This window comes from Hyperolius riggenbachi, chromosome 11, assembly GCF_040937935.1.
Source record: "Hyperolius riggenbachi isolate aHypRig1 chromosome 11, aHypRig1.pri, whole genome shotgun sequence".
Lineage (NCBI taxonomy): Eukaryota > Metazoa > Chordata > Amphibia > Anura > Hyperoliidae > Hyperolius > Hyperolius riggenbachi.
The window spans coordinates 131,197,050-131,211,034 of NC_090656.1; the positions used below are offsets into that span (position 1 = coordinate 131,197,050).

The 13,985-nt window shown below is 42.3% G+C and overlaps 1 protein-coding gene across 5 annotated transcripts in view; it reads left to right on the top strand.

Moving 5' to 3' along the window:
- The window catches only part of HRAS (HRas proto-oncogene, GTPase), a 125,874-nt gene that overhangs the window by 95,774 nt on the left and 16,115 nt on the right, over nucleotides 1-13,985 (top strand). For all 5 annotated transcript variants that reach the window (XR_011024964.1, XM_068261727.1, XM_068261728.1 and 2 more), the window contains exons 3-5: nucleotides 2,920-3,042; nucleotides 8,200-8,378; nucleotides 10,604-10,763. Coding sequence is in view for 4 of the 5 variants with exons in the window: in XM_068261727.1 (XP_068117828.1) it covers nucleotides 2,932-3,042; nucleotides 8,200-8,378; nucleotides 10,604-10,763 (450 nt within the window). In the remaining variant the exon portion in view is untranslated. The remainder of the gene's footprint in view (nucleotides 1-2,919; nucleotides 3,043-8,199; nucleotides 8,379-10,603; nucleotides 10,764-13,985) is intronic.

Sequence of the window (13,985 nt, forward strand, 5' to 3'; positions counted from 1 at the left end):
AGCGGCTAAACGCCGCCAGCCAATCACTGGCGAGAACCTTCGCCGGTCTGCGTGACGTCACGGCTCCTTGCCGCGCGCGTAGGAAACACGATCACTGGCTCAATAAGACACACTGGCAGCCAATCACAACAGCGATACTTCGCCCAAAGTGTGTCATACACTGATGCTGCAGCGAAGGTAAACAAACAGAATGTTACCACCCCTTAATAAAGGGAAAGCAATGTCACATAAATGGAACATCATGCTCAAAAGATATAAGATGCTTGCAGCAAAAGAAAAAACTTACAGTTCCCCATGGCCAGGTCAGCACAGCATTCCAATATAAAAACCAGATTAAGAGCACCTATAAAGACAAATGTAAGAATAAATAAAGATGTATGAAACACAACCTACTGAACATCTCCCCACTTAAATGCAGAACCTGAGATCATATTCCTTGTTTAAGCCACCCACACCCATAGTTCCTAACCGCCTAATCCAATATGCCTCCTTGCGAAGCAAAGCTTTATCCCTACTCCCTCCCCTAAAATTCACTGGGATCCCATCAATAACCGTTACCCGTAATTGTGAAACCGTACGTCTATGGCTGTGAAAATGCTCAGCCACAGACAAATTGCACTGTGGATTGCGTATATTAGATTTGTGCGATACAATGCGGTCCTTCAGTCGCTGGGTCGTCATACCAATATACGAAAGTCCACAAGGGCACTTCAACATGTATACTAATGACGAGTCGCAACTGTATAGGCCATTAATATCAAGAGGATTATGTAACAAAAGCACATCACAGCTGTGTGGGCAATGGACTTCTACTGTGTGCAGTTGTTGGGCATCATATGAATGCTAGGGGAAAATTGCCCAAGGCTTCAAACATATACTAGACTACACTTTTTTGTAGTGCACTGTGCCATAGTGCCTCCACCTCCCTTCAAATGTGCCATTAGTCTGCAGGCTATTGACACATCTGTACAGCACTTGGTCTCCTGCAGGTGTATGTGTCTGAGGCTTCCATTTAAAGTGGGATGTAACTCCATATTGGATTTAGGAGAAATGTGATCTGAAAGAAATAAACGTAAAGTTTGAAACCTGCAAGCAGGAATACTAGGTGATGCAAAAAGTGACACAGAGCTCATTTATTTTTCCTCCCTATTGTCACAGTGTACTGTCATTCCCACAACAAATATCACCTAGACAACAACCGGCTTGCATCACTGAGTAAACTCTTTTAAAGGTGCCCTTATTTTATTTGAAATAAGTTTTTTTCCTCTGTTTGCATGCTGAGATGTGTGATCTATAGCTGGAGTCTTCTAGTGATAGAGCCATTAAATGTCGGGATATACATTTCCTCAAACCGAAGTTACCTGAGCTGGAGTCTTTGTTGCCCCTTTCTTGTATTTATGGTCCCGGAGAGAGTTGTGGCTTATTACAGTGTGCTTATATTACAGGCCAGTCTGCTGGAGAGGAAACTTCTGGTGCAGCTTCCTCCTCTGAGAGTATTTGAGGAAATGCCCCTTTTCATGAGGTTGAACGTGGTTCATCAGTCTTACAAAACTCAGGAATGTAACACACAGTTATCACAGTGTGTGAGTGAGAACTAAACTAGTGCATGCTAAACTAGATAAAGCTGGAGTTAATTAACAGAATAAAAAAGTGAAAACCTGAAAATCTATAGAAAGGAGGGGAAGTGACTTCATTTTTTTTATTTATTTATTTTTTTTTTTTTTTTGCTTAAAGGGGAACTGAGGTAAGAGGTATACAGAGGCTGCCATATTTATTTCCTTTTAATCAATACCAGTTGCCTGGCAGCCCTGCTGGTCTATTTCTCTGCAGTAGTATCTGAATAACACCAGAAACAAGCATGCAGCTAGTCTTGTCAGATCTGACTTTAAAGTCTGAAACACCTGCTGCGTGCTTGTTCAGGGGCTAAGGCTAATAGTATTAGAGGCAGAGGATCAGCAGGGCTGCCAGGCAACTGGTATTGCTTAAAAGGAAATAAACATGGCAGCCTCCGTATACCTCTCTCTTCAGTTCCCCTTTAAAGGAGTGCTGTAGGGGGAAAAAGAGTTGGACTTACCCGGGGCTTCTAACAGTCCCCCGCAGATGTCCTGTGCCTGCTAAGCCACTCACCGATGCTTTGGTCCCCGCCTCCTGTTCACTTCCGGAATTTGCGACTTTAAAGTTGGAAAACTACTGCACCAGCGCAGCCACGTCCTCGCTCCCATTGACGTCACCAGGAGTGTACGGCGCAGGCCCATTAAGGCCTGCGCAGTACGCTGCTGGTGACGTCAGCGGGAGGAAGGATGCGGCCACACAGGCGCAGTGGTTTTCCGACTTTAAAGTCAGAAGTGGCGGCAGGGGACCGTTAGAAGCCTCAAGTAAGTTTAACTCTTCTTCTTAACTATTCTTTTATTGAGGTCCATTGATTCCTTGAAATTAAATTGATAGATTGCAACCAGATTTTGGATCCTTCCACACTTCCTGAGTAGGGCCCAGGCCTGTTTTCCCACCTGCCTATGCAGTGGTTGCTCTAGGGCCGAGTCTAGGGGATATTCGAGAGCAAGCAGAGTAGCTGGATAAGTTGTCCCAAACAAGGTGAATATTTATTTTCTTACCTACATTTTGCTACTTGCTAGCTGTTATCTCGTTTGTAAATAAGAGCTAGTTTTGTTCTGAGTTTTGAAGAAAGAGATTGAAAATGTTTTATTGAATGTGGGGCATAATCTCTAGAGCTGTCTGTAAATGGACCTATTGCAGCTTAGAGCTGAATGACCCCTGATATGGGGCTGCTGCTAAGCAAATAACATTCTTCTCAACTGATGCACTGTATCTAAAATACTATAAAATAAACTATGCAAACTCATTAAAAAGTAATAGAATAACATGGACTAACTATACAATACTTTGCTTGTTTCTTAATAGGCAACCTAGACGATGACTGAGTACAAGTTGGTAGTAGTGGGTGCAGGAGGCGTTGGTAAAAGTGCCTTGACCATACAGCTTATACAGAACCATTTTGTGGATGAATATGATCCAACCATAGAGGTAAGATTCCTTACTGAGCAGCATTGTGCAAGTCAGCGACCATCTTTTTTTCCAGAATGTTTACCTTTCCCTACTATTTTACTGCTTTGTACTACAAATATAGCTATGGTTTTTCCTGACTTTCTGTCAGGATATATTAAAAGATGTCATCTAAAGGATACTTCTAAGGGCCATGTGGAAAGTTATGGCATCACCTGATATATGGCTACTAATTCAAACCTTTTAAACTTGCTTTGCCGTTAAAGTGTACTGTAAGTGAAGTCAAAAATGTAATAAAAGTTAGATACCTACCCTCAAAGAGGGAAGCTTTTGGATAGCCCAGAGACTTCCCCTTTCCTCCTCTACCCCACTGTTCGAGCACTGGGACACTTCGAACATATTCAACAAAGGCTTGTGGAATATGTTCATGCGGCCACACTCTCGTGAGTGTATGAGTTTGGTTGACCTGTGCAGCCCACATATACGAAGTAGCACGGAATCACTCGTGCATGGCCTTTTCCTCTGTGCATGAGTGGCTCCTTGCTACTGTGCAGGCTGTAATTGTGCCAGCGCAGTGCAGCTGCGCTCGTACACAGATGGGAGTGCGGCTGAGCAGCGGTGTGGTCAAGGAGAATCGGATCCCTCTACCTTGGTAAATATTGAAGTTTTTCTTTTCCTTTTTTTTTTTCCTCCAGAGGGGCAGTTGGGCAGGAGGTGCCCTGCTGCAGCTCACAGTGAGTGGGTAGTGCAACAGAGCTCACCAGAGTATTATTAATCTTAGCAGATTCCTGTAGGGAAGTAATTGATATTCCGGAACACCTGTGCTTAGGAACAGGCAAAGGCAAGAAAGGCGTCAGCCTTAGGCACTGCAGTGAGTAGAGGTTGGGGGGAGGGGTGCATTTGAATCGGTGCACTCAGAGCAGGTAACCGTTACACAGCAGTAACACACGATCCATACAGCGAAGATGTGCTCTCATCACCATCTGTTGTCCATGTGCTAATTAGCGCAAAGAACATGCAACCACTATGCCCTTTGCTATAATAGTGAGGCTGTCAGCAGGCTGGCAAGTATTTTGGGGATGGTCAACAAAGAGCACTTCTCCCATTTATCCTGACTGAGGAAATTAGTAAGCGGTTATCGGGTTGTAATGGTGTGTCTGTATGGTATAAAAAAAAAATTCCCATTTTGGTCAGCTTCCTGATTGAGGGTTTTTTTTTTTTTTTTTTTTTTTTTTTTTTGCTGAAACAAAGGATCCGCACGCTATTTGATATGTTTTATTTAACTAAAATCAGTATCACAATATAAATATGCTCCAGCACAAAAACAAAATTCCAGCTTCATGTGATTTCTAGCCAGGAACATGTAAGTGAAATTCCAGTAAATGGTAACCGAAAAAATGTGTCCCACATAAACTTTTTTTTTTTCTGCTGATACAGGAGGAGGTTGATAGAGAAAACAGGCAAACTTCAGGAGCTTGCCAGATGAACCTTGACACAGTGAAGTGGAAGTACCTTGTGTGTCTGACTTTCCTGGCCATCAGGGACTCACAGGCTTGTTTAGTGTCTGTCGGCTGCAACACTTGTGTGTTTAGAAAATGGAAAGACTTCAAGCCGAACTTGAGATTATTTTTTGTGTAGGTTTGGATATAATGGGGAACTGTTAGAATCTGCTAGGTTTTTTTGTTTGTCATTTATTCCCGTTTGTGGCCCTGCTAAAGAAATTACCACTCCAGCAGATGAAGGGGAGTATTTGCAGTGCAAACATAATTTTTTCCATTTTTTTTTTTGTTTTAAAGAGGAGCGAAAATGGGGAAAATAAATCCATACATTGCAAAGTGAGAAGTTAAAGGAATAGTAGAGATGTCAAGAAATTATTAATATTCACTATGTAATTTGTTCATATTGTCTGATCCACTGTCAGTCTGAACGTAATCATCTTTACTACTGGCAAACATAAAAAGTCAGCACGGCCATTATCCATAAGCACACTCACTAACCATGCAATAGGTTAGAAGGTTTTTTTTTTTTTTTTTTTCAAGTATTAGGTCAGTTTATTCTGAAAGGTCAGAATGAATGCCTCCATTTCACAGGTGGTGTTAATCGGATGAAACTCGTCTCTCAAAGTGATGGGATCTGGGGTTATCCCGTCTCTGAAGAGCAGCAGCGAATTGTCAGGGATGGCTTGTATGTCATGGTTGTGATGGTGACCTCAAACGGCAAAGTCTCAGCCTGGATAATAAAGAGAAAAGTCATTTACAAGTGCTGGTGTTATTGTTATGAAAATATCAGGGAATCTGATCTGTCAAGGCCTATAAAAGATAGAAGCATCAAGTTTAATAAATTATATGCTTCCATACTGTCCACTGTGCACCACAGACAGTGATCAACATTATGTTAAAGAAGCATAATGTATAGTGAGCTTTGATAGTGCCTTCATGTGTGTTAATAGCAGTGTGTGAAGTGCCTCATTCTCAGTGCTGTGGTGCACAAGACAGTCTTCTGTAAACATCATCTATTTGTTAGTTTAAGCTGGCCACTAACAGTCCAATTTCTAGCGAAAAATCGTTCGAGCGATCAGAAATTCGGATTGGTTGTAAATAATCTCCATTGGTGGACACAATCGATTATGAACGAGTGAAAAAAATGTCGCCCGAATGAATTTTCGTTGAGCGAAAATTTGGATTTTCTTGGTGGTCGTGATAGATAGCAAGTAATGATTGGTTAGTTGATGGTGTAGACGATTTTTCGTCCGATCAGAATTTCTGATCGCTCGAACGATTTTTCGCTAGAAATTGGACTGTTAGTGGCCAGCTTTAGTTTGATAGCTGGAGATCTCTGCTTACGGAAGCAGTTATGCAACTTTGCAAAATCTTTAAACGTTACAACAGCCTTTTGTGAGCAGTCAGCAGTACACCTAACGGCCAGTGAGTGGCAATACATAGCAAATCAGAAGCAGCCTTTACTAAACAAATTTTACATAAAATTGTTAATGTTGTGTTCCGTAAGGTAAAAATTACCACTATTTTGACTTTGATAAACTGGGTGTCTCAGCCCACATAGTTGCGCACAAGAGACTAAATTCACATAGCAATATGCCTTTAGATTGTGGAGGAGTGGGGGACATGTTCTCTGCTGTCATTAATCGCACTTCAGCATTGGTCAGTCTGATGGAAGAATCTCCTTTTTGATGACTATAAGCAGATTGGTACCTGACAGCCTGTTTATTCCCAACTGAAGAGGTGGATGATGGGTAAACAATGGGGTACAGACTCCATTATCTCAAGTGAAGGAAAATCTTTATAGTTGCTTATTCTTCCCCAGAGCATCCACCTCAAAGCAACAAGCTGTAACTTGCCAGTGCCTTACCTGGCTTCAGCCACCACACCTTCAGTTGACAATTTTTTTTAAGTGAGGGACGGCACATCACTGGCTGCAAACGTTATCTCCCACTCCATAAAGCCTCATGTTTGTAGAACGTGATGTAGCTCCTTTTTTTTTTTTTTTTTTTTTTTTTTTTTTTTTTTTTTTTTGTAAATCTAACCGCCCATTTAAAAGGGCATCTGAGACTACAAAACCGAAGTGAAATGCAGTACCTACCTTTGTTAGTAATGTCCTCCTTTTCTCAGTCGGTGCCCTCAACCACCTTTGCGGTTTGCAGAAGCGTTTCTGCATCAATGTAAAGAATAGGAAAAGCTCAAACAGCTCTGAAAAACACAAGATCAGAGCGGTTTTCCAGGTTTTTTTCTTACAGAAGCTGTTCAGTAACAGCTTTACTGTAACAATAGATGAAATCTGCTACACAAAAACGGTCCAGAAAAACGCTAGGCATGTTTAGAAAACCTCACTAAACTTGCCTAGAATCGGTTTTGGTGTGCACTGGGCCTTACTGTGTTTTTTTTTTTTTTTTTTTTTACACTTAAATAGGAACTCCATCCTGACTAGTAAGAGCAAAGTGTAATGGTTTATGGATTATTTGCCTAATGGGACTCTCAAGAACTGGGTTGGATTCTTCCCCTTTTTTTTTTTCTTTCAAAAATGTAACAGGCTTTGACCTTGTTTGTAGGATATATTAAATATCTTTTGTTCATTGCCGTCTTTATATCATGATTGGGAGCAATATGAACTCACTGCAGTCTATTTAGAGCAGAGATTCACAGAACCGGCCAGTGTTATACTATGGGTTTATGGGTTTATTTAAAGCGGACCTGAACGCAGAATTTCCTCTTTGCTCTAAGATACACAACCGCATACTAACCTTTAAAGAAAACCTTTTTGGTACAGCTGATACAAATCCTACAATAAATCTGCACTGTTTCTACTTCTTGCTTTCATCAAAGCAGACATATTGTGAGGGGGTCGAGGGAAAATGAGTTGAACTTGGGGCTTCTAATGGTCCCCCGCAGACATCCTGTGCCCGCGCAGCCACTCACCGATGCTCCGACCCGCCTCTGGTTCACTTCTGGAATTTCAGACTTCAAAGTCTGAAAACCATTGCGCCTGTGTTGCCGTGTCCTCGCTCCCGCTAATGTCACCAGGAGCGTACTGCGCAGGCACAGTATAGTCTGTGCATGTGTAGTATGCTCCTGGTGACATCAGCGGGGACGAGGACACAGCAACGCAGGCGCAATGGTTTTCAGACTTTAAAGTCTGAAATTCCAGAAGTGGACTGGAGGCGGGGCCGGAGCATCGGTGAGGGGCTGCGCGGGCACAGGATGTCTGCGGGGGGACCATTAGAAGCCCCGAGTTCAACTCATTTTCCCCCGACCCTTCTACAGTATTCTTTTAAAACCTAAATCAACAAGTAACACCATGTAGTGCACTTGAGCACAATCTGTGGTCATGCACCTTTATTTTTCCCATCTATTTGAATGACACAACTGCAATTCACTTTTTCTCCTGAGTTTTCTCCTAGGTGATATTGTCAGTGTCACACCTTGTCATAAATTGCGTTTTAAACCACTAGCAAGCAAGAAAATACTGAGTATAAATTTGATAGTACTCTTTTTTTTTTTTTTTTTACCAACTTTTAGGTACTTTTTCAATTATAAAATGCTTAAGTTATTTTAAAGAGAATATGAATATTATCTCCTAGGAGATAACTCAGGAGAAAAAGTTAATAGCATATGGGCCAAGGTGTTTTGTGGTTTGACCTAATCACTGTTTCTCTGTCTGTTCTAGGATTCGTACAGGAAACAGGTTGTCATAGATGGAGAGACCTGCCTTCTGGACATCTTGGATACAGCTGGTCAGGAAGAGTACAGTGCAATGCGGGACCAGTACATGAGGACGGGAGAGGGATTTTTATGTGTATTTGCCATCAACAATACCAAATCTTTTGAGGATATTCATCAATATAGGTGTGTAATTCATCTGGAGCTCAAGAGCAGCCCAAATTAAAATGTCTGTTTTAAAGTTAGTTGTGTTTTTAAATTGTCTTAGGGCTCGTTTCCACTATAGCGAATCCGCATGCGTTGTCCGCATGCGGATTTGCACAGCCAATACAAGTGGATGGGCCTGTTTCCACTTGTGCGTTGTGCGGAGCGTTTTTTGTGTGCGGGGAAAAACTGCACGGCAGAGCCGTCAGAATTCGCTCCCAGCACACTGCAATGCGAATTGCACGCCATATATTTAATAGGAAAATCGCATGCGTATTTGGCATGCGTTTTCCCCCACGATTCCGCGTGCGATTCCGCATAGGAACACATGTTAATTTAAACAGGCAGTGACATGGTTAAATTCACATATACCACTACCTATGCAGAATCGCGGCAAAAAACACATGCGGAATCGCACCCGCGTGCGATTTTCGTCAGCGGCGATTCCGCACCGCAATAGTGGAAACTAGCTCAAAACACTGTCCAAGACTAAAAAAATGAAGTGAAAACAGTACCTACTTTTGTAAGTAATATCGTCCTTAGGCTGTGCCCTCCATTTTGGCCTGGAGAGGGATGGTAAAATTGGTCCGTCAAAATTGAAGGTGTGTACTAGGCTTTAAAATGATGCCTCAGTCAATAAAGCTATGATTTACATTACTAATTTTAGTCCTAATGCATAATACTCATACTGGAAGATGACACGCCGGTATTAGAAATTCTTTCCCTTGGCTTTTATGGATAGTTAACTAGCAACATGGTCTAAGGATTGACTACTAGTTTGAAAAATGTTGCTTACACATCTTTAACTTGTCCACTGTATCAAGTTAAGTGAAACTCCTCTTGACAATTCCTTTAACCAAAAAATAATAATGCAGTTCTATACTCTGATCATTGAACCCATCATGACATCATCTATGACTGTTGGTTCGGCTCATCCTCTGTATGAGAAAAGGTGAGGCTGCAGCGCATCATCCGATCAGCAGAAATAATAATTGGCTGTAGCTTACCTTCCCTGCAGGACCTTTACGCTAGCAGGTGCAGAAAGAGAGCAGCTAAAATTGCCTCTGACCTCCTCACCCTGCATACCTGTCAGTTGCAACAAAAGCTTCCAGGCACAGGAGCAGCTTATTCCCTCAGGCGGTAGCCATGCTTAATGCAGAACCACGCTAGAGCTGCTAAGACTGGAAAGCATTACAGCATAGAACTGAAAATTAATGCTTCTCATCCTGTTTGCTACCACTTTAACTTCTATACTGTCCTTGACTTGCAATTACCTACACGGTGTGTCCTTGAATTGTTTTTGTCTGTCTAAGGTTAACTGAAGTGAGAAGAATATAGAGGCAGCCATATTGATTTCCTTTTAAACAATACCAGTTACCTGGCAGCCTTGCTGATCCATTTGGCTGCAGTAGTATTTGGATAACACCAGAAACAAGCATGTGGCTAATCTTGTCAGATCTGACAATGTCAGAAACACTTGATCTGCATATGCTTGTTCAGGGTCTATGGATATAAGTATTGGAGGCAGAGGAATGGCAGGATAGCCAGGCAACTGGTATTGTTAAAAAGGAAATTAATGTGGCAGCCTCCATATCCCTCTCCTTGCAGTTAAAGCAACTGCCAAGTCAAATCCCTTGTAAGTGCAAACTGATTGTGTGTGAGTCCTGGACTTGCAATGAGATGGTAACTGCCATAAAGTGCTTTCTCCATGCAGTAATATCGTGTTTTCCCTAAAACAAGACCTCCCCAGAAAATAAGCCCTAGCTAAATGGGACACTTTTAGTGTATGGGGAGTTGTGCAATCTCTTACCGCATCTCCCATGTGGCTGCATCCTCCTTCAATCCCTGTAACTGCTCCAGTGTATTCAGCATGCTATTCAAACTGCTCGGTGCCCTTTGACCCTCACGCTGTACGTTGGGTTGGCTCTGTGACCGCGCTCCCCTCTTGTCATAATCAATGTGCGAATCAGCGCATATTTTCCCCAAAAAAAAGAGTATAAGACCGTGTCTTATGTTCTGGGAAAACCCAGTATGTAGCAGTAAGCATGCTTATGTATGTTAATATGGGGGGCAGTGCACATACACAGCAGAAATGCATAAACCTTTTTTGTACATTAGCTCGATCACATGCTGTACGTCAAGCACTCTAAAAGGCTACAGATGCCCGGTTAACAACTGAAAAATGTATTTTTTTGTATTTTACAAAGGGAGCAGATAAAACGGGTGAAAGACTCAGACGATGTCCCTATGGTATTGGTGGGGAACAAATGTGACCTTCCAGCCAGAACTGTGGAAACACGGCAAGCTCAGGACCTGGCCAGGAGTTATGGCATTCCCTACATTGAAACCTCTGCCAAAACTAGACAGGTGAGTGGAGAACATCCATTTTTCCCCTCATTGCTCTTTATGTATCTCAGATGTAGAATTCATATTTATAGAGGGAAACAAGCCAGTGTGTCTCAGCATCATTACAGCATGCACTCCATATTGTGAATATCCTATTCTCCTATTGATGCACATGTTGTACATTTGTGGCGACTATGCCATATGATGCATATACTTGTTACGAGGTTTCTATAACTGTGTATGAATGCTTTTATGCAAATCTGGTCTGTTTTTCCTTTTTTTTTTTTTTTTTGTTTTGTTTTCTTTTTTATCATTTCGTTTTTTGTTTTTTAATCCTTTGTGTGTACCATAACTAATGTATTGACTAGTTCAAGTACACCAATATATGTGTATCATGTGTCAAAAACCTAAATCCTAAACAATTAAACAGTAATCTGTGTTTTTCTGTCGTAGATGACAGCCATCTCTCTTAATGTTTCTGTACCCTGTTTCCATGGAGACCGATGTGGCTGAATCTTTACGGCTCAGAATCAGACAGCAGAGTAGTGTATTCTCTAGTATAGAGTTGACTCTGTAGTGTAGATTGCAGTGTAGTGTCATTGGAAGCAGGACACAGACACAATGACAGGTCATCTAATATGGTGTGTGAAAAGTACAAAGTAATCAATCGAGGCTTGTTGGCGAGGATGAGTTTGGACAGGTTTTCCCTTCAGAGGTGTAAGAGGTGAGGGCTAAGGCGGGGTATATACACTTAAAGGGAACCTAAACAGAGGAAGATATGGTTTTTTTTTTTCTTTTTAAAATACCAGTTGCGTGACCCTACTGCTACTACTACTGACTCTCCTTCTGATCCTATGTCTCCATTACTTTTAGCCACAGCCCCTGAACAAGCATGCAGATCAAGTGCTCTGACTGAAGTCAGACTGGAATAGCTGCATGCTTGTTTCAGGTGTGCGATTTAGCCACTTTTGCAGCCAAAGAGATCAGGACTTCCAGGAAACTGGTATTGTTTAAAAGGAAAAATCCATATCCCTCTGTTTAGGTTCCCTTTTAAAAAGCACAGAGAGCATATTGGGGATGAGGGTTAAAATATACCTCAAGGGGTGCCCTGAGGACATGGTAAAAGAATAGATTGTGGGGGGATGATTATGGTGGGTGTGTACATGTAAGGATATCCATGGGAGTTGTAGGAGTCACGTCAGATAAGCCATGGCTTCAGCCTCATTTGCCTCAGAGGAACACAGGTTCGTTGGCCGAACTTGTTACTTGCAATACACATACACAATAAAAATGAGTAGTGTAGTTCCACCCCTAAATACAGTCTAGTTCAAATTCCACATGAATAAGTACGGGGCTTTAAATGAACAATATAGTCTTTAATTCTTCTTTAAATTTCTTCACGATTGTGGACACATAGGTAAACACAATTTCGGATTTCCAGATCACCGAAAAAACGACTGCCTGACACGTGTTTCACGGTCGAAGTTACTTGCTTGTTACTTGCATTACTGTTAGGCACATTAGGTATTGGTGTTGGCATAGTCACGTTGTTTCCATTTTTCCATTTCCTGTTTGCACCATTAGGAAGAAGTGGTTCACCTTTTGCAACCGCCTAACACAGGTTGGTGGCCGCAAAGTGGCTCTGTTGTTCCTCAGCGCAGCCATCTGGGTTCAACTCGCCAGGCGCGTGATTTTACTGGAGCTCGCGTTTACACAAGCACAAGCTCCCCCCGTCACCTGTGATCAGCCTGCCAGTGGGTGATCAGTGCTGGCAGGCTGATTTTTTTTTCCCCAGGGAATTGAATTGAAATGTGTATATAGCACTGGCATCTTGCGCGGTGCTGTACAGAGTATAGGCTTGTCACTTAACTGTCCCTCGGAATGGCTCACAATCTAATCCCTACCATAGTCCTATCCCAGTGTATGTATAGTGTGGTATATGCATCTTTGTCTAGGGCCAATTAAGGGGGAAGCCAATTAACTTATCTGTATGTATTTTATTTATTTATTTTTTTATAAAATGTAATTTTTTTTTTTGTTAGTTGAAAAAATAACTAAATAGCAGCAGCAATCAAATAGCACCGAATGAAAGCTATTTGTGAGAAAAGGAGGTAAAATTAATTTGGGTGCTAAATTGTATGACCACGCAATGAACTGTTAAAAGTTGTGCCAAATTGTAAAAAAATGGTCTGGTCACTTGTGGGATATAAACCTCTGGTCCTCAAGTGTTTAAAGGACCACTATAACAAAAATGTATTCTTAAAAAAAAAAAAAATATGCTAAAAATTATTTTTACATAAGAGATAGTAGGAAGAGTTATAGTTATTGAAAAAAATAAATCGCTCCTGCTGATAAGTAATATGACATTCTAAATGAGACGCTGTTACCACGGGACTTCTGGGACACTTTCTTGCCTGCCGTGGGGTGGGGTAAAACTGTCTTCTGCTTTCCTGAAGAGATACAGATATCATAGCTGAAGGACCCCTCTCCAGTTTCTGACGGGTACAGCAGAGGCTATGGCACTTGTTGTCAATCGCTGCCCATTCAAAAGGAATGGGTAGCGCCGGTACTGTAATTTTTAGTGCTATTTTTCCTGTCATTTAAGATGACCCCGGAAGCAACCTGTCCTTTACCACAGTACCTAAGTGTTTCCCTGTGGTGAAGAAAAACACTGACCAAGGCTGAAATCTGTCAAATTATTTTCTGCACGCTTCCAGAAACGCATTTGACCAAGACAATGCAGGACGCCCCTCAAGCAACCGTGTGATTTTTGCCTAAGTGTGCATTAACCTCCTTAGCGGTAACCCCGAGCTAAGCTCGGGGTAAGCCGCCGCGGAGGATATCTCAGCTCCTGGTGGGGCGATTCCTGTCCTGTAAATTGCTGTACGAGCAGCCAGCACTTTGCTAGCTGCGCGTCCAGCTCGATCGCCACCGCTTTGCGGCGATCGTCCGCACGCAGCGGCGGAAGAGCGCCCCCCGCCAGAGCCCTGCGCAGCCCGGACCAATCAGTCCCGGGCAGCGCAAAGGGCTGGATCGGATGGGTCTGACGTCCATGACGTCATTCCGATCGTCGCCATGGCGACAGGAGAAGCCAAACAGGAGATCGCGTTCTATACACGATCTCCTGTTTACTTTTGTGGCCGGCGGCGATCAGACTAGAGGGACACATGCGCCCTCTAGTGGTATTTTATGTAGCTACCACTCAGGTAGCTACATGAAACCAAAAAAACAAAAAAATTTTAT